The sequence below is a fragment of the Panthera uncia genome, chromosome C2 (genome assembly GCF_023721935.1).
Source record: "Panthera uncia isolate 11264 chromosome C2, Puncia_PCG_1.0, whole genome shotgun sequence".
Lineage (NCBI taxonomy): Eukaryota > Metazoa > Chordata > Mammalia > Carnivora > Felidae > Panthera > Panthera uncia.
Window position 1 is genome coordinate 102,022,647 of NC_064810.1, and position 19,582 is coordinate 102,042,228.

The 19,582-nt window shown below is 38.2% G+C and overlaps 1 protein-coding gene and 1 long non-coding RNA gene across 3 annotated transcripts in view; one reads left to right on the top strand and one right to left on the bottom strand.

Moving 5' to 3' along the window:
• The window catches only part of LOC125921202 (uncharacterized), a 12,810-nt gene extending 11,845 nt beyond the window's left edge, over positions 1-965 (bottom strand). Inside the window, exon 1 of the long non-coding RNA XR_007457334.1 lies at positions 487-965. This is a non-coding gene — a long non-coding RNA (uncharacterized LOC125921202). The remainder of the gene's footprint in view (positions 1-486) is intronic.
• Positions 966-1,259: 294 nt separating this feature from the next.
• KPNA4 (karyopherin subunit alpha 4) overlaps positions 1,260-19,582 on the top strand; it is a 68,140-nt gene continuing 49,817 nt past the window's right edge. The window contains exon 1 of one of the 2 annotated variants that reach the window (XM_049628624.1): positions 1,260-1,533. In XM_049628624.1, coding sequence (XP_049484581.1) covers positions 1,465-1,533 — 69 coding nt within the window. In that variant the 5' untranslated portion in view covers positions 1,260-1,464. Of the gene's footprint in view, positions 1,534-1,587; positions 2,232-19,582 lie in introns of those variants that run through there. The other variant, XM_049628625.1, reaches the window with a different exon arrangement.

The following is a 19,582-nucleotide window of genomic DNA, read 5'->3' on the forward strand; positions in this document are numbered from 1 at the left end:
TATATATATATATATACATTAGTAAAGAAGTAGGAGGGAAGGAGGCGGGCGAGGAGTAAGAGTTCTCGAAAGAAATCCCCATACCTTGCCAAATTTAAACGCGCCCAATACTCCTACACCGCCCCCTTTCCTTCCGACCTGAGTTGCTTGCTGCTGCCTACTTCGTTTCCCTGCACATTTGAGGCGCTATTCGTTGGTAAATGTATTTTTAAACCATTTCCTTCTCCCATTTTCTTAAGCATTTGAATACGTTCCTTTGTAGTTTGTGTTATTTCTGCCTATAGTAATAACATTTCTGATAGAAATGTATTCCTTTGGGAATTCATTTCATTTCTCAACAGTTACAACACTATATTATGTCAGGTGCCACAATCCCCGTCTTCCAGAAGTTAGTACTTTGTGGCCAAGTAGCTTCTTTAACTTTCTAAAACGAAATACCTAAGAGGCGGTACCATCACCGGATCATCTGCGCTTCCAAGTTCCTACCTGTTGCGGGGACTTGGTCTGAAGAGATGAATCAGATTTGTCAAATGCATCCTTTCCCTTTTCCACCCACTGCCTTTCTCGCTTTCCGCTGCGACTCCCGAACGCACGTCACCCCTGCCGGTCCAAACCCCGAGGCTCAGCCCTCACACAGCGGGAACCCCCCAACCTGGGAATGGAGTTTGGTTTGGGGCCTGCTGGGGGCTGGGAGGACGGGAAGGCGTGTCCCGGCGAACTGAGCCGAGGCGCAGCTCCCACTTCCTGTAAAGCCAATAGAGCGCGAAAGGAATGCCCTAGAAGAGAGGGCGCACCCGACAAAGAAGTATGTACTTAACTCTGCTGCAATCCTGGAACACAGAGGTCTGGGGCAGCCCCGACAAGAGCAAACCAACTCCTACCCCGGCCTCCCCTTCCCCGCCTCCCTTCAAGTCGTCCAATTCTCTTTCGCTTCCTCCGGGTTGCTCCGGAGGCACGTGGTCCCTCCCCGCCCTGCCCCCGCCGCGCCCCTCCCAGCCTTCCAGTCCTCCGGTCCTCCCTCCCGGCGCCGCTCTCTTCCCCTTTCCGTTTTCTCTTCCGCCCCCGCTCTCCATCGTCCTTTTTGATTGGTCGAGCGCACGGGAGCCTGGCTGACCAATCGGCGAGCTGGGCTGGCGGTGATGGGCGTGGCCGCGACTCCGGGGCCCTCAGATCGAGGCTGCCTCCCCCTCTCAGCCGGCAGCACATTCCGCCGCCGTTGCCGCCGCCCGGCCCCGCAGTTGTCTTCTCTGGAGCTGCCGTCGCGCTGGGGTTAGGGCGGGGGGGGGGCGGGCGGGGAGAGGAGGAGAAGGCCGAGGCGGAGGCAGGGGAGAGGAGGAAGGAAGCGGCGGCCCGGCGAGCATTGCAGCTCAGGCGGCGGCCCGGTTCCTGGGAGTGTCGGTGCGGCGTGGTGGTTGGGGCGGATCCCGCGGGGCCCGGGCGGGGGAAGGAGTCACCGGCCCGGCCATGGCGGACAACGAGAAACTGGACAACCAACGGCTCAAGAATTTCAAGAACAAAGGCCGCGACTTGGAGGTAAACTCGGGGGCGCCGGAGGGGTGGGGGCTTTGGGCCTCGGGCCGATCTCCGCCGGGACTCCCAGTGTGGGGAGTAGGGGCGGGTGCCGCCGCCGGGCCGCGGGGGAATGGCGCTGGGGGCCGGCCCGTCCGTGACGCTTCTGTGAACGCGCCGGGAAGTTTGTGTCGGGCCTGGTCCACCTCCGCCGGGGAGCGAGGTGCTGGGGTACGGCCGGCGCGGCCTAGGCCTGCCGGGGGGAGCCGGCGCGGGTGCGAGGGGCTGGGCCGCGCGGCAGGGAGGCCGGGCGCGGCGAGTGCGGAGGAGGCGTGCGTGTGCCGCGCCGCTTCGGCCGGGCTGCGGCCCCAGCCCCGGCAGCGGCGGAGATTCCGGCTGTCCCCCGAGCCCCGACGTCTAGCGCCGCGAAAAGGAGGGCGGTGGGAGGTGGGGGGACAAGTGTGTGGCGACCGAGTGGGGCTCGGAACTTCCCCTGCGGGGTCCGCGTCTCCACTTAAAGGCATTTTTTCTGGTCTTCCCGACTCCCGCTTTACCCCTGCCTCCCCCCAATATCCAAACTACAGGAGTCAACTTCTCCGTTGAAAAAAACACCCCCGGCGTGAGAGGCCATCCTGGTGATGCTAACAGTGCCTTCCAGCGGCCTGTGTTTTACTCTGGATATAGCTGATTCAAGATGTGGCTCACGGTGTGCCCTCTTCCAGGCAAAGAATACCCCTTATTTCAGCTTGCTCACAAATCTCTTTATCCCCTCCTGAGAGACCACCAGCTGCATTCTTATATATAAAGTCCACAGGGTTATACAAAGCTGTCATCCTCTAGTCTACAGTATCCTTTCCCTCCACCTGCTGGTGGTGGTAGTGGGGGGATGGGGTGGGTTATGGAATGGCACCATAACGTTTTATTATTTTAAAAGGGCGGAAAAAAAAAACCCACCCTTCATTATCTTCGATACAGCTGCTCCTGAGGTTGTTAGGCTACATGAAGTGTGAGGGTGAAATCATAGACACACAACACAGATTTTCGATAGAAGACTTCGCTTTTAGTTTTAAGAGTCTAGGTAAATCGAGGTGGGTTTTTTTTTTTTTTTTTTTAATAGTTCAATCCTGCGTCTGAATCAGGAATTTAGCTTTGAAAAGAAAGTGAAGTATTTTTTATGTTGTTCCTCTGTCCTTTTTTGTACTGAGATCTTCAAATTCCCATCACCAGTTTCTGAACTGTGAGCATTTGCTTGACTGAGATAGTAACTATTTTCTGGGCTTTTCACAAAGCCATTCAGTCTCTAAAGTAGTTGGTGCTGTTTTTAGTGGTTTTCATAGTTTGAGGAGCTGTGACTGTGGCTCTTCGTTCTGTGACTGTTTTAAGGTTAACGTGAGACATTATCCTGTGATCCCTTTTTTTTAAATGAAAAATTTTAACATCTTTATTGAGGTAATTCATATGCTATAGTAATCACCATTTTAAGTGTCCAGTTTGTGATTTTCTTATTAAGTTTACCTCGTTGTGTAATGATGTGAAGGAAATTTTTTTACTAATATCAGTATTTAGAACGAAAAAAAATTACAGAATTTAAAAGTATAAATACCGCTAGTGACAGAATCCAAAAAAATAGCAATTAGATGCTTGACAGGTTCTAATCCTTTCCCCTCTACATTTCTGGCAATTTTTTTTTTTAAACAACTTCATTGAAATTAATTCATATACCACACCATTCACTTATTTAAAGTGTTTTTTGGTGTTTTCACATAATTGTGCAACCATTAGCACAATCAATCTTAGAACATTTTTATCACTACAAAAAAATTCTAACTCATGAGCAATCTCTATTTCCCAGTTACTCTCTGTGTCTCTAGATTTGTCTATTTTGGACATTTCCTGTAAATGGAGTTATACAGTATGTGATCTTTTGTGAGTGGCTGCTTTTAGGTAGCATAATGCTTTCAAAGTTCACACATGTAACGAAAATGTAACAGTGCTTCCTTCCTTTTAGTGGCTGAATAATTGCTAAATAATATTCCAAACTATGGATATATCACATTTTGTTTATCCATTCATCAGTGGATGGCCATTTGCATTGTTTCCACTTTGTAGCTATTATTTATAAGGCTGCTATGAACATTTACTTACACATTTTGTGTGGAACTGTGTTTTCATTTTTTTTGGTTATATACTGAGGAGTGGAATTAATTGGATCATAGGGTGACTTTATGTGTAACCTTTTCTGGGATTGCCAAACTGTTTAAAGTGACTTTTTTTTTTTTTTTTGTAAATTGATGTTTCCTCTTATCATGAATCTCTTATTTAGTCAGATTGTGCTGTCTCTATTCAAACAATATTATGAGTGATTTTTAAAAGTAACCATAAATAGGAGCACCTGGATGGCTCAGTTAGTTGAGCATCCAACTCTTGCTTTTGGCTCAAGTCACAGGCCCAGGCTCGTGGGATCAAACCCCACATTGGGCTCCTTGCTGAGTGTGGAGCCTCCTTGAGAATCCCTCTCTTCTCTCTCTCTCACTCTCTCTCTCTCTCTCTCTCTCTCTTTCTCTTTCTCTCTCTTTCCCCCTTTCCCCTCTCCCTCCCTCCCATGCTCTTTCTGAAATAAAAAAAATTTTTAAATAAATGCAAATTAACCAAATATTTTTGAAAAGTTTATAGTGCCTTAAATGCATCCTTTGGTAACTTTAGTAACCATGTGTGTACAAAAGGAATAGTGATATTTTCACTTTTCCACCTAAGGAAATGACATTAATGGAAAATCATACTTTCTCCTCACTTCTTTAGTCACATCACCTGTAGTGAGACAGAAACATCTTTTATTATCCTTGGAGAACACTAGAATGGCCTGTTTTGTGTATTTATTAATTACATATATGTCTGTGCCTCAGAACAATTACTATGCCCATAATCCTCCCCTACAAATTGGTTACTATGTTTTGCTACAACGGTTTCTAAGAAAATACTGCTTTTTGGTTTAGGTCTTAATGATGCCATCTGTTTCACTGGGAGGTTTTTAATGAAGAAGTATAGACCAGTGCTAGTCAATACATTTTGTTTAATCCAGTACATCCAGAATACCAATATAACATCAGCAATGTAAAAAAAATATTGAGATATTTTATATTCTCTTCATCCAGAGTCTTCAAAATCTGGTTTGTATTTTACATTTAAAGCATATCTCAGTTTGGACTAGCTACATTTCAGATGCTTAATAACCACATGAGGCTATTGGCTGTCTTATTGGACAGCACAGAAATAGAATAGCATATAGAATGAGATAATTGTACCACTTTTCAGTTTGATCTAACATTGTTTGATTTGAAATTAATAGGGTACAAAGTTTTAGAGTTTAGTGCAATCTCATATTCTCTAATTTGTGTGTGACCTTGAGAGAGTCAGGTTTATGAGTCTCTCATCTGTAAAACTAGAGGTACTTAACATCTGCTTCATGAGTGTTGTGAAAATTAATGGGTTAATGTTAGGAAGATGCCTAGCAGTTCTCTGAGCATTTTATCTCTTTTAGCTGTTCTGCTAGGGGGTTAGGGTGACTTAATAGGATTCATTGTAATTGATTCTTTTATTCCCTAGTTTGCAGTTGGCTCTTTGTTTTTCCTCTGTGTCCATACAGAATTTAAGTTACATTGAACTTATAATTAACAGGGAAAGTTTTTAAGGTAGAGATCTGTAATTGCTCATTGAAGGGCACTTTGGCCACAGGGAATTATTGACCCTTCTAAAGTCATAATTTCTAAGTTTTAGAAGTTGAAACTGATTTAGAGATTTAAATACGACACTGATTCTTCCCTTTCATCCTACCATTCTGGGTGTTCCAAAATGTGGTCATGCTAACTTCTTGAAACACAAAAGCATTAAAGAAAGCATATGTCAGTATCCATGTAAAATAATTTATAGGAATCTCAGGTAATATTCAAGACTCAGATGCTTTCTTGCAGTGTGGCAAAGGATCATCATTATTAGTTTAAGAAAAGTAACCATAGAAAGGGTACACCGAATGCAACACAGGAAATGTGTAGTGACCAAATTTCAAATAAAGTATATGTCAAAATATAGCAAATTAAGCTCATCTAGTTTAGGTTTTAGAAGTAGAGGGTCGACTCTTTTGTAGACTTTCAAATAAATCTGCATGATTTTTATACAAGTTCTGAGAGTATCCAGGGCCTAATAGAGCATAAATTCTGTTAGAAAATAATTAGATCTTATAAAAACACAATTAAAAAAAAACCCTAAATATTAAAGAATAATAAAATGTTATGTGATTGTAAACTTGTGATTGTCCACACAACATAAAGTATGAAGTCAGCTTGAACTTTAGAAATAAATAGTTGTTTGGTTGGCAAGAGTTTAATAAATTGATCAGCTATTTTGTTGTTGTTAAATGGCTTTGGTAGTTTGTAACTATACAGAGTGAAAAGCATTGTTAAGCTATTAAGTCTTGTTAACTTTTAGAGACTGACCTCTCTCATCACAAATCTTGGAACATATTTACTATACTTAAAATAACTACTGTCTAATTTTTCATATAATAGTCCAAGCATGTGACAATATGAAACATCTGATGGAAGTATAGTTAGGAATTAAATAATTGTTTTTGTGCTTCCTGCCAGCTTTCCTGGTTTATAAGACAGTCAATTTCAGAATTGCTTCATTGATAATCATCTTTGAGATATCAAAATGTCTTTGTTTTTCATAGTCAAATGAATATACAAGATTGGGAAGAATTTTAGGAGTGGTTTAGCTGTAAAAGAATGAAATTACTTTAGAAGAAATGTGTAGGTAGTTTTTAGGCATTGATGTCTAATACCTGTTAGTGACTGTGGGTCCTCAGAATATTTTTAAGTGTTTTCTGGAGCAGCATTCATATACTTAATTAAGGCCTATAGTGATAAAATGACAACTTGTGGTCAAGTCTAACCTTGAATGATGATTTTGGTAGTTGCTGGTTTAGTTTTGGAACAGAGAAGTATGATTGAAGGGAACTGACTTTTGAGCACACACTGTATATGCTTTTAATTGTATTCTCATTTCTCTCAGTCTAATAAGTAGGAATTAATTATTCATTTTATAGAAGAAAAATCTCTACAGTAAAGTGACTTAATAGCATCACATTTAAGGAATGATTTTAATTCAGGTACATGTCATAGTAAAGTGTGTACTATTTATACTATACCATATTACTTGTCTTTAACTTCTCTCAGCCTTCATACAGGTCTGAAAGTTGATTAAAAGGCTATATGTAAAAGCATAGTCAAATGGGTATAGTAGATATTCAATAAGTATTTCCTTTTCTCCCAAAGAGAGTTTTGGAAATAGTACATCTAATGTGACCTTTAAACTCTAGAGAACACATTTATAGGCTATTTAGATTTAGTAAAAGGGCTAGGGGAGACTCCTGGTTTTTTTACAGTTAATGTGAGAACAACCTCTGTATTGGCACCTGTTAAATAAGGACAGATATATACTGTATGTGCTTCTAATGGCCTCAGTTCAAAAGCTTTGGGAGCATAAGATGTGTTTATGCTGTTAAAAATTAAGAACCTCAAAGAGCTTTGTTTGTGGGTTTCTATCAACATTTATCATTTCAGAAATTAAAACTAAGAATTTTAAAAAATATTAACTCCTAAAAAATCATGAAACTATTTTATAGAAACATAAATTTCTAATGAAAAATAACTTATTTCCCAAAACCCCAAAAATTTGGTGAAAAGAATGCCCATGTTTAACTTTTTTTGAAGTGTATCTTATGTATGGGACAAGAAAAGATAGTTGGATTCTCATGTCTGTTTCTGAATTCAGTCTTTTGTGCTAATGTTGGTTGAAGTTTATGAAGAGTATCTAACCTCACACAGGCAGTTGGAAAGGGAGGATGTTTTAATAGGCTTTTCAGATAATTATGGAAATTTTTGTTTTTGATTCTATACAATAACTCTACAAAATAGTTTCTTAAGGGTTAGTTGCAATATGGAATCTGAAGCCACATCAGTGAACCTTTCATACTCTGTTATGTTAGAATTTATAGGTCTGTCTTGCACCTGGAATGTATCCTTTGCCCATGCCTGATTTTGTAACAGCATGTATTGGTCATTTGGAAAATACTAGTTCACAGAATTATATAGATCTTCTAAATACTGACACATTATATAATTAAAATTCACAATTATTGTCAGTTAGTGTCACCAAATAGGTTATCAGAAAAATCTTAAATATTGGGCATTTGTGAAGGTCACAGTGGTGGATACAGGTTTTCCAAAATTCTTATTTTCATTTGAAAGCTTAAATTTTATCATTAGCAAGAAACTCTGTAGTTGTTTCCCTTGAAGCCATATAAGCTCACTTTGCTCATTTTTGTGAAAACATCTGCCAGACTCTGTCTGAATAGCCATAATTTGTCTGTCAGTCGTTCTTTCAAGTAAAAATGGTGTTCCATGAAAAAATGACTAGTTCAGTTTGCAAATCAAGCTCACAAAAACTTTCTCCTTGAGACAGTCCTCGTATGGCAGAAGTGGGTATTTTGCAGAAGAGGTTTATGTGTAATCCCCATTTTATCACAAAATTTTAGAAAGTCTGGTTTTTAATAAAGGTAATTTTTTACTGTTTAATCAAGGACATTAAGTGAACTGGCTTTTTTTTTTTTTTTTTTTTTAACTGAAATACAGTGAGTACTTATACAGCTTGGTGACATTGCCTTTAATTCATGCTCAAGCACCAGCAGTTTTACCCGCTGCATTGCACTGCAGTACAAATATTAGCACGATAATATTAGTAGTAATATGAACATAGTTTTGATCTGTGGACCCTCTGAAAAGGTTTCCAATGTCCCCACAGGGACCTATTGATAACACTTTTGAGTACTGTTGTCTTTGTTGATTAGCGTTACTTCTGTAAGAGGTGACTGTCACTTTTAATTAATAAAGCTCTTAAAAGACTTTGTAGTATCACAGTTAAAGAACATGGACTATAGAGTCACACCAGGATATGAACCCTGTTTCTTCCATTTAATAGTTATGGAAGTTAACTTAATCTCTCTGAACCATTTAAATGCTTAATAGTGCCTGGCATATAGTATATGCAGAGTGAATGGAGGCTTTTTTTAAATTTCTTCCAGCTTGCTTCATCGTTCATTTTATCCAGATAACCCCTTGTGTTCCCTGTCAGAATAATATTTTGTTTGCAGTTCCTTTTTTACCACTGTGTACCATAACTCAAATCATAATCACGTAAATTGGAGAAGGCTTCCTTTTCCCTTCATTAGCACTCAAGTGAAAGCCTTTCTCCTGTGTGCTTCAACCAAATTGTGGCAAAATTACTAGTTTCTGACTTCATTTCTTTAATTCTGTGTTGTAAGTAGGTTAGTAAATACTTTATGTAGTTTGTAACTGTTTTTCCACAAGATTGTAAATTTAATCAGAAAATAGTTCTAATTCACAGTGTTTAATACCTGTGATGAAAAATTACTTAAGGTGATAGACATGCTGGTGATATAAAAGTAGCTTGACTATTTAAAATCTAAGCTTTTTCTATTACTGTTTATTTACTATTAGAACAAAATTTTATTGGCTGTCACTTTTACCGTAAATTTACTGTACATGAAACCTAACATAAATTACAATTTCAATAATTTGTTTTGAGAAACCTGTATTTTATTAAACTTTTATTAACAAAAGTCAGAATCCTAAGATAATATGGTGTTTTATAATTTGGTGGTAGACATATTTTTAATATTGGAAAGCAAATCATATTCTCAGTTTCCTATTTTTTTTTAATGTTTATTTATTTTTGAGAGGGAGAGCTAGTGAGTAGGGGAGGAGCAGAGAGAGGGAGAGAGAATGCCAAGCAGGCTCCGTGTTGTCAGCATGGAGCCCATTGTGGGAGTCAATCTCACAAACTGTGACAACATGACCTGACCTGAAAGCAAGAGCCAGATGCTTAACCAGCTGCGCCACTCAGGCACCCCATCCTATTCTTTTATGAAAAGTTTAGTTCTGGGGCGCCTGGGTGGCTCAGTCGGTTGAGTGTCTGACTTTGGCCCAGGTCATGATCTCACGTTCCGAGGGTTCGAGCTCTGCGTCGCGCTCTGTGCTGACAGCTCAGAGCCTGGAGCCTGCTTTGGATTCTGTGTCTCCCTCTCTCTGCCCCTCCCCCGCTGGTGCTCTGTCTCTGTCTGCCTCTCAAAAATAAAGAAATGCAATTGAAAAAAAAAGTTTAGTTGCTCAGTATTTATTCATAATACTTGTTTTAGTTTTTTTGTTTTGTTTTTGTTTTGTTTTTTTTTTTTAGTTTATTTATTTTGAGAGAGACAGAGCGAGCCTCCGGGAGGGGCAGAGATAGGGAGGGAGAGGGAATCCCAAGCAGGCTCTGGGCTGTCAGCACAGGGCCCAGTGTGGGGCTCAAACTCACAAACCGTAAGATCATGACCTGAGCAGAAACCAAGAGTCTGATGCTTAACAGACTGAGCCACCCAGGCACCCCAAGTACTTCTTTTAGTTTTTATAGAATGTCTTTGTGATTCCTTAAAGTAGGTATTACATAAATTTATTTAGTTAATGGTAATTATATCCTGATAGCTTTACAAGTAGTGTCTGCTTGGTTGTACTGAATGACCCTTATCCTCTTTGCCACCCATCCTGCCTTTTTACCTTGGTCCTTTGTACTCACTTTCAGCTGTTGCTGGTCCAGAAAAGCAAGCAAAATATAGTCTTAATATTTTCAAGTAATTGGTACATTATTCTTGGTTCTTTAGTAAATATGAAACCCAGTCTTTTTTTACTCTAAATAGTGGCTTTAAGGATACCCTGAACTCTTTCTTCATAATGTTGTTAGTGTGAAAAGTTAAGTCTGATAGCTTTAGGTCGAGAGAGCTCATTTTTATACTATGTAGTTATGTTTTAAGGAAAAGAAACCCAGTTCACATTAGTTGAAACATAAGCTTTCATAACCCAGTAAGTCTAGGGCCACAACTGGCATTAATTGTGGTAAGAGTTCTAGTGATAGTCTAGGGAAAACTGATTGATCAAGATTTGATTGCATGCTTATGCCTCAATTACTTTGGGTAGAGAAATATGGTTCTGTGATTGGCCAGCAAAAAGTCACATGTCATGTGTCCAGGTGTGTGTGTGTGTGTGTGTGTGTGTGTGTGTGTGGTAGATGGGGAGGGATGTTGGTAATTTCACTTAACCCTCAGATTTGTCACAAGAATGAGGGGTCTGTTAAGAGTAAGTAAGAAAGGAAGAAAAAATTTACTGAAGACAAAATTATAAAGCAGCACCATTCAATACAGATGTAGAATGGTTCCTTATTTTGCCTTTGAATATTATGTGGGAATGTTTGTTGTATTACAGGCGTATCTATAAAATTGAACTCATTGTTGATCAACTGTTTTCTCTAAAATTTTGAGTGTTCACATTTTTTCTCTTGATGTCTTGAATAATTTTTCCCAGTTCCCTTTTGTTCTCCTGGTTTAAAATAGTAACAGTATTCTCCTCAAATGATGGAAAAGCTTAATTAGGACCAATGAACAAATACAAAAAGACCAACATCATTACTCATTAGGGAAATGGCAGATCAAAACCATAATGAGATACCATTTCAACCTGCTAGAAGGGGTTCTTTAGTAAGTATGAAAATTAAAGTAAGTAAACAAAAACAATAAAAAGTGTTGGTGAGGATATGGAGAAAGGGCACCCCTCATACATGGCTGATTGGAATGTAAAATGGTGCATTCCACCTTGGAATGTAGTTTGGCAGTTCCTCAAAAAGTTATACAGTTAACATGTGACCTAGCAATTCCACCTCTAGTTATAACACCCAAGAGATTTAAAAACAAGTGTCTGCACAAAAACTTGTACATGAATGTTCCTAGTAGCATTATCCATTGTAGCTGAAACGGAGACAACCCAAGTGTCCATCAACTGATGAATGGCTAAACAAAATACGGTCTATACATACAATGGAATCCTATTCTGCCATAAAAAGGAATGAAGTACCACTGCATGCTATACCATGATGAACCTTGAAAGTATTATGCTACCTGAAAGAAGCCAGTCATAAAGGATCCCATACTCTATAATTTCAATTATATGAAATGTCCAGGATAGGCAAACACATAGAGACAGAAAATACATTAATAGTTCCCAAGGCCTGGGACAAGGGGCATATGGAGAATGACTGCTAATGGGTATGGGGCTTTTTATGGTGAAGACAGTAATTAGATGTAATTAGATGGTGGTTTATGTGCAACTTTATGCTAAAAAAACCAGTGAATTGTACACTTTAGGTGAATTGTATGGTGTGTGAATTATATCTCAAGCTGTATGTCTTTTTAAAAAAGCTTACTAGAAGTAAATAGGGACTGTGACAACGTTCCACTAATGAAGGGTCACAGGTGAACTCCTGTTATCTCTTTTTACCGACTTCTCCATCTGCCCTTCTCTGTGTTGAATTTATTTGTTCAGCAAATATTTATTCAGTTCCTGTGTCTGAGGTTCTGTTGTAAGCAGTGAGGATAGAATAATGAATAACACTGGCTAAATTATCATGGAGTTTACATTCTAGCAAGTCAAGATTTCTCAGATTCCTGCTCTAAACTGACCCTGTGGGGATATTCAACCTAACATAAATTGAGCTAGTGTTGTGGTAGATCTCTTACCTTTCTTTCCTAAACTCAAATTCGCCCCAAACATGAACAGAAAAGACATCCTAAATGTTTACTGTCCAGTAACTCTTCCTTTGAGGTTTGTGGAAATGCTGGATTTTTAGAGTGGAAAGACCTAGGGTTACATTTTAATAACTGTACGCCATTAGGAAAGCTTAATAAATTTTTTTAACCTCAATTTCTGTAAAATTAAAATCCACCTAATAGGTACTTGCTTTGATTAAGCTTTTAAGAATGCAGAGAACACCTTTTATTCGGACCAGGTCAAATAAGGTGGGATGTTAGGAAAATTAAGGAGCCAATTCTCACATTATGCAGCATATCTCAGGTAAGAGTGCCTTGGTGGTAGGAATTCATGGATACTCTTTGTGCTGCTCTGCCAGCCACTAACCCAGTTGCTAAGTTTTATTTTTCCCAGATATCAATGGTCTTATTAGTCTTTATGTAGTTTTGTGTTCAATTACTGAGAGAATCTGAGCTAATACAGCTCTGCCCAAGGTGAAACAGATTGTTTTTACTGGCCTGCTTATGGATTGGCTTTTCCTGAGTCAAGTGCTTTCCCTTCACCCCACCCCAGTCAGCAGTGATGTGAAAGGGGGGATGTCACATGATAAAGAACAGCCTTTGCTTGCTTCTGCAGCAGCATCCCTGGAAAGAGAAATTTCTCTTAGGGTTGTAAGTATGACATTATTTAGCTAATGTCACTCCATTCTTACTTTTCTGTTAACTTTCTACTCACTGTTAAAAATCTGGGGCACATGATTTACCTCATTATTAATCTCATCTCCACAGTGATTGCCTTATTTCTGCTTTTGCTCTTGTCCAATTCATAAAACAATCAGCGTGGTTCTTTTAAAAAATGAAATGATGCCCTCCTCTGCTTCAGTAGCTTCCCACCACATTTAGCTTCCAAACCTTTACTGAGACTTTCAAGGCCTTGCCACATCCAGTCACTATCTATTTCTCCTACCTCTGTCACTTTATTTTCTCCCTTAGTTATTATACTCTCATCTTCTTTTAAGTTTTTGAACTCTAACACTTCAATAGCTCTCTCCTCTTTAGGCTCTTCACACATGCTGGTCTATCTGAATGCTTTCTTCACTCCCTCTACCTGCATCCCCTTTCCTTCACTGCTTGGTTATTTCTCATTCTTTGAGTCTTCAATGTAATTTACTTAGAAATGCCATCCTCCCAACTCCCCACCCCCCACTGAGCTAATTGAAATTTAACCCCCCTTGTTGTTTTTCTTGAGAACACTGATGATAATTTGTTAGTGGGTTCACTCACTATTAATTTCTCCCATCAGACTAGAAGCTCTGTGAGAGTACAATCTTTGTCTGTTTTGTATACCACTCTTTTCTTAATTCTCATTACAGGGCCTGGCATGTAAGTGGCACTTAAGTAAATACTTGAGGGAATTAAATGAAACTTAAAAAAAGACGTGTGTGTGCACTCTGATTAGAATTGATGGCTAAATCAAAAAATTTTTTAAGTCAAGGTAATTTTTGTCTCTTGAAATGGTAATGGCATGGTAATTATAGAAGTCTTTCAGAAAAATGGGAAAATAAAGTAATCTTCCATAATCTTACTGCTATTAATTTTTTAGAATGTTTCCTTTTCCTTGTGTACAGCTTTTCAAATATATTTGGACTTAATTTGGGTTCTTATGAGAATAACTCATAGTAGAATACAGCCAAGTTTCTCCACCTTGACACTAATGGTACTTTGGGCCAAATGATACTTTGTTGTGGGAGAACCATTCTGTGCATTGTAGGATGTTTTAGCAGCATCCCTTGCCCCTACTATTAGATGCCAGTAGCATGCTCCCTCCCAGTGTTAACAGCTAAAATTGTCTCCAGAAATTGCCAAGTGTTCCCTGACTGGGAAAATCTCCCTGGATGAGAACTGTTGGGATTCACTAAGTTCAGTAGATTTCCCAGAACACCATTACTTCACTGAATTAAGTCAGTCAAATTTTTTTAATAAGTCACGTATTTCAGGCTGTCAGTTCGGTTTAGCAGATATCTGAGTGTTTCTCCTACATAAATACTAGGGAAGGGGCAAACACTAAACAGCAAATTAATTCTTGGGGTGCCTGGGTGGCTCAGTCGGTTGAATGACCGACTTCAGCTCAGGTCATGATCTCACGGTTTTTGAGTTGGAGCCCCGCGTCGGGCTCTGTGCTGACAGCTCAGAGCCTGGAGCCTGCTTTGGGTTCTCTGTCTCCCTCTCTGTCTGCCCCTCCCCCGCTCATGCTCTGTCTCTCTCTGTCTCAGAAATAAATAAACATTAAAAAAATTTTTTTTTTAATTCTTACCTTTTTAGTTTATAATTCCCCCATTTGTATAATAACTTCATCTTAGACTCTTCTGCCACTTGGGCAGGTAAATCCACCTTAACTTTAGCACTCAGTTTTGCTTGTCTTATCTTTGCTTTTAGTGGATCCCTTGGAAACACCTTCTTGTTTTCCTTTTACTTTGCCATTTCTGATTTATATTTCTAGGTTGCACTGAAGCCTCAGTTGAATTGGAGGCATCAGTTCAATATGGACTTTGTCTATTTTGTATACTACTCTAAATTCTCATCACAGAGTCTGGCATACAGATTTTCCTCATCAACAATTTGTATTGATCACTCATTGAACTCTTAGAGTAGTTATTTATGTACCCACATTTAGTATTTCCTCATGTAAGGTAATGTTTTCACTTGTTGTGTGTTTTGTAGAGAAAAGTATTGCAAAAGGGTATGTATGACTTATACACCAACAAATTGGATAACCTAGATGAAATGGATAGATTGCTAGAAACATACAACGTACCAAGACTGAATCTTGAAGAAACAGAAAATCTAAACAGACCTATAATTAGTAAAAAGATTGAATCACTAATCAGAAATCCCCCAACAAAGAAAAGCCCAGGTTCAGAGGACTTCATTGGTGAATTCTACCAAACATTTAAAGAATTAACACCGATCCTGTTTAAACTTTTTCAAAAAACTGAAGATAAGGGAATACTTTAACATTCATTCTATGAGGCCAGCATTACTCTAGTACCAAAGCCAAAGACACTACCAGAAAACTGCAGACCAATATCTTTGATGAATAGCGTTGGCAGAAATTTTCAAAAAAGTAGCAAACAATTCAACAGCATATTAAGAGGATTATATACTGTGCCCAAGTGGGATTTATTCCTGGAATGTAATATAATGGTTCAGTATATGAAAATGAGTGTACTATATAACACATTAACAAGAATGAAGAACAAAACCACACATGATCTCCATTGATACAGAAAAAGCATTTGACAAAAATCAGTACTCCTTCATGATAAAAACCCTCAACTAGGAATGGAAGGAAACTACCTCAACATAATAAAGATCAAATATGAAAAACACCAGCAGACAACATATTCAATGATAAGTGAAAGCTTTTCCTGTGAGAATAAGAACAAGACAAGGATGCCCACTTCTACCAGTTCTGTTCAGCATAGTCTTGAAGTCCTAGCCGGAGCAATTAGGCAAGAACAAAGAAATAAAAAGCATCCAAAGTGGAAAGGAAGAAGTAAAACTATGTTTGTAGATGGCTTGATCTTTTTATGTAGAAAACTCTAAAGATCCTCCCAAAAAAATGTTAGCAGTAATTAATGATTCAGCAAAGTTACGGGATGTAAAATCAGCATACACTCCTGAGGAACAATCTGTAAAGGAAAGTGAGAAACATGTTTAGTTACAGTAACATGAAAGGGAGTAAAATACTTAGGAATAAACTTAACCAATGAGGTAAAAGACTTTTACATTGAAAATTACAAAACATTGCTGAAAGAAATTAAAGAGGACACAAATAAATGGAAAGGCATCGCATGTTCATAGGTTGGAGGACTTACTGTTAAGTGTCTACAAAGTGATCGACAGATTTAATGCAGTCTCTGTCAAAATCCCAGTGGTGTTATTTGTGGAAATAGAAGAGTCCATATGGAATTGTAAGGAATGCTGAATAGCCAAAACAATCCTGAAAAAGACAAAAGTTGGGGAGGTCTCACACTTCCTAATTTAAAACTTACTCCAAAGCTATAGTATTCAAGACAGTGTGGTATTGACATAAAGTCATACATAGACCAGTGGAATAGAATAGGGAGCCCAGAAATAAACTCTTGCATATAAGATTTTTTTTTTTATGTCAGAGATTTTTGACAACAGTGCCAAGACCATTCAGTGGTAAGACTGTCTTTTCAACAAATGGGGCTGGGAAATTTTGATATCCACAAGCAGAACAATGAAGGTGGACCCTTACCTAACACCATATGCTAGAAACTAAAAATGGATCAAGGACCTAAACGTAAGACCTAAAACAAAACTTAGGAAAAAAACAGGACAAAAACTTCATGACATTGGATTGGACAGAGATTTCTTGGGTATGACACCAAAGATGTGTGTGTGTGTGTCTTGTACAAAATAGGTGAATATAAAAAACTAGAAATGCAATTTTTTTCTGTTCTTTATTTTCTGACTTTTCCAAAGAGATATGTATAACTTCTGAATTTAATACATTTCCCTATTGTTCAAATGTTAGATAGTAAAACTACTGTAACCCCTTTCCTTGGAGTTAACAACTTAATAATTTCTTAACGTTTTTTGTGATTTTTAAATTATAATTATGCACTAATTATTTCAGTGCTTATAATTTAGATGTGGATCATTTAAAATTTTCTTTTTAATGTTTTTTATTTTTGAGAGAGAGAGAGAGAGAATGTGAGTGTGGGGGGTGGGCAGGGCAGAGAGAGCGGGAGACCCAGAATTCAAAGCGGGCTGTCAGCACAGAGCCTGATGCGGGCTGGAACTCATGAACTGTGAGATCATGACCTGAGCCGAAGTAAGACGCTTACCCGACTGAGCCATCCAGGCACCCCTAGATGTGGATCATTTTAAAGTATTATTATTTTTAGTAGAATTCTTTTTAAAAACTGTTACTGTAGCTTGCCACAGTTAAATCTGGCCTCCTGTTGAATTTACTTTCAGACTTACACTCAGTCTTGAGTTATCTTTTTATTTGTTGGAGGTAAGAATATGATTGAAGACTTGCCCATCGCTAGTGGTGCTAATTAGAATTTTACTACTATTAATAAATACTATCTCTGAGAAATCGCTGTTTTAGTAAGCATTTAACATTAAGCATTTAAAATGTCCCTTTTAGATCTCATGGCTCATGGGTTCGAGCCCTGCGTCAGGCTCTGTGCTAACAGCCTGGAGCCTACTTCGGATGCTGTCTCCCTCTCTTTCTGCCCCTTTGCCACTCACACTTTCTTTCAAAAATAAATATTGAAAAAAATTTTTTTAATGTCCCTTTTATTGTCATAAATGTAAAATTGGAATTTATTTGCCAGCATACATATTTAGCAAAGGCATGGATAAGTACCATGATGACTCCTCCTGGAGAGATCAGCAAGTGGAAATGAAAGGAGGTAGAAATAGGAAAGGAATGGGAAAACAGACTTTTGTAGTTATACATTTTAGCATTTGGTTTACCATATTTATTGGGTTGAACAACTGTTGTACCTACCAGGTATGTTTAAGATGTGATGATCATTTGGGTTGAAAACGCCAGTAAATTGCTTTTCTCTGAACTACTGTTGTGTAGGTTAGCTTTATATGATGTGATTGATTTGGTTCCTTGCCTACTTTTCCATTTCTGGCTTCTGACATTCTTCAACAGATCCTGCGTGCACCATCTTTTATAATCCTCTCTTTTTGTATATGCTATATTTTCTACCTGGAATGCCTGTCTCTAGATCAGTTTTCATTTGTTCTTAAAGATTCAGCTTATATTTCATCTTCAGTCTTTCTTCGCTTACTTTAAACTTTTTACTGTCAAAAACAGTACATGCATAACACATTTATTAGATGAGTAAAGTCAAGTAATGTGTTTTAAATGGTGTTTGGCACCAAATGTTTGCAGAATGTTAGACTTTATTAAATTATATTTTTCTGTCATAAGAACTGCCACCTTAAAGCCATTGATAATGCTATCTCTGATCCGCCTTTGTATCTTCTAGTGCTTGACAAGTATGTGATTAATAAATATTTGAATGATTGAGTGAATGCTTCCCAGCAGGCTGTAAATAATAATACTGTAGAATCTCATGCTACAAGGGGAGGGGAAGGTTATGTATGTTTGTGTATGTATAACTTTTTAAAAATTGTTTTATTGAGATGTAATTTATTTTGCCTAAAACCCATTTTGAGTGTACAGTTCAATGATTTTTAGTAAATTTTCATAGTTTTGCAACCATTACTACAATCCAGGTTATAGAATATATCCCATCACCCCACAAAATATCTCATGCCTGATTAATCATTTAACTTTTTATTTTCTCTTGGTGTTTTGTTTTGTTTTGTTTTGTGCTATGTTAACATCCCTGGGGTATAAAGATAGGCTGGATAAAATAAAATCACAGCATTATATGCCATATCTTCTGTATGACCAACTTTAGAATTTTTCTTCAGTGAGGTGAGTTGAGTCCTTACTAATCTAAACCCTCATATTTTACTCAAAATTTAAGGTATTAAAATTTCATACAGTATAACATCGTCACATCTTAAATTACTAGTTTTTAGAGTTTTTTTTTCAAAAAACTATACATTGGTAAAAAGTGACTTAGAAATTAAGTAGGCACTAGTTAGAAATCAAATAGCTATAAATTGGAAAAGGAAGTACTGAACCCTGTTATCATAAGAGGAAGGTGTTTAATCCCTAGAATTATGATAGTGATGAACACTATCATAACTATTTTTAATTTGTTAAATTAAAAAATTATCTTGTGTTCTGTAAGATTCACTTGTTTGAACTTTTTTTGACAACTTCTTGTCCCCTTTTGCCTGAATATAGGATTTTGTAACTATATTTATTACAAGCAAAGAAATATAAAAATTCTGGGTTATCTGCCTAAACTATACTCCTTACTCAGCCTTTCTCTGCTTCTCTCCCCATCCCCCCATTGACTGCCTTTGTCCTTTAGATAGCTCTTTGGCCTATAAATAAGTCTTTGGCCAGTTTGTCAGCCTTTTGGAATTCTAATTGACAGCTCACCACATCAGTGTAAGTCATGTGAATTCACAACTATTATATTTGCATGTAGTATATGAAAACTCTTTAAGATAAGAAAAGACTTAGAAAAATAAGCCTTCTATACCCCTTTCATGGGGCCCCAGAGAAATAAAAGTCCTTTATTTGAGATGGAGTTGTGACTTGTAATTGTCTAAATATCTAATTCCACTTTTAAGACATGGTTTTTTTACAATAAAAAACATGGGTAAATGCTGCCACACTGGTGCATAGGATGTCTTTCTACTAGTTCATTCGGTCTTCTCTTTACCTTGAAGGTAATAGCTTTTTCT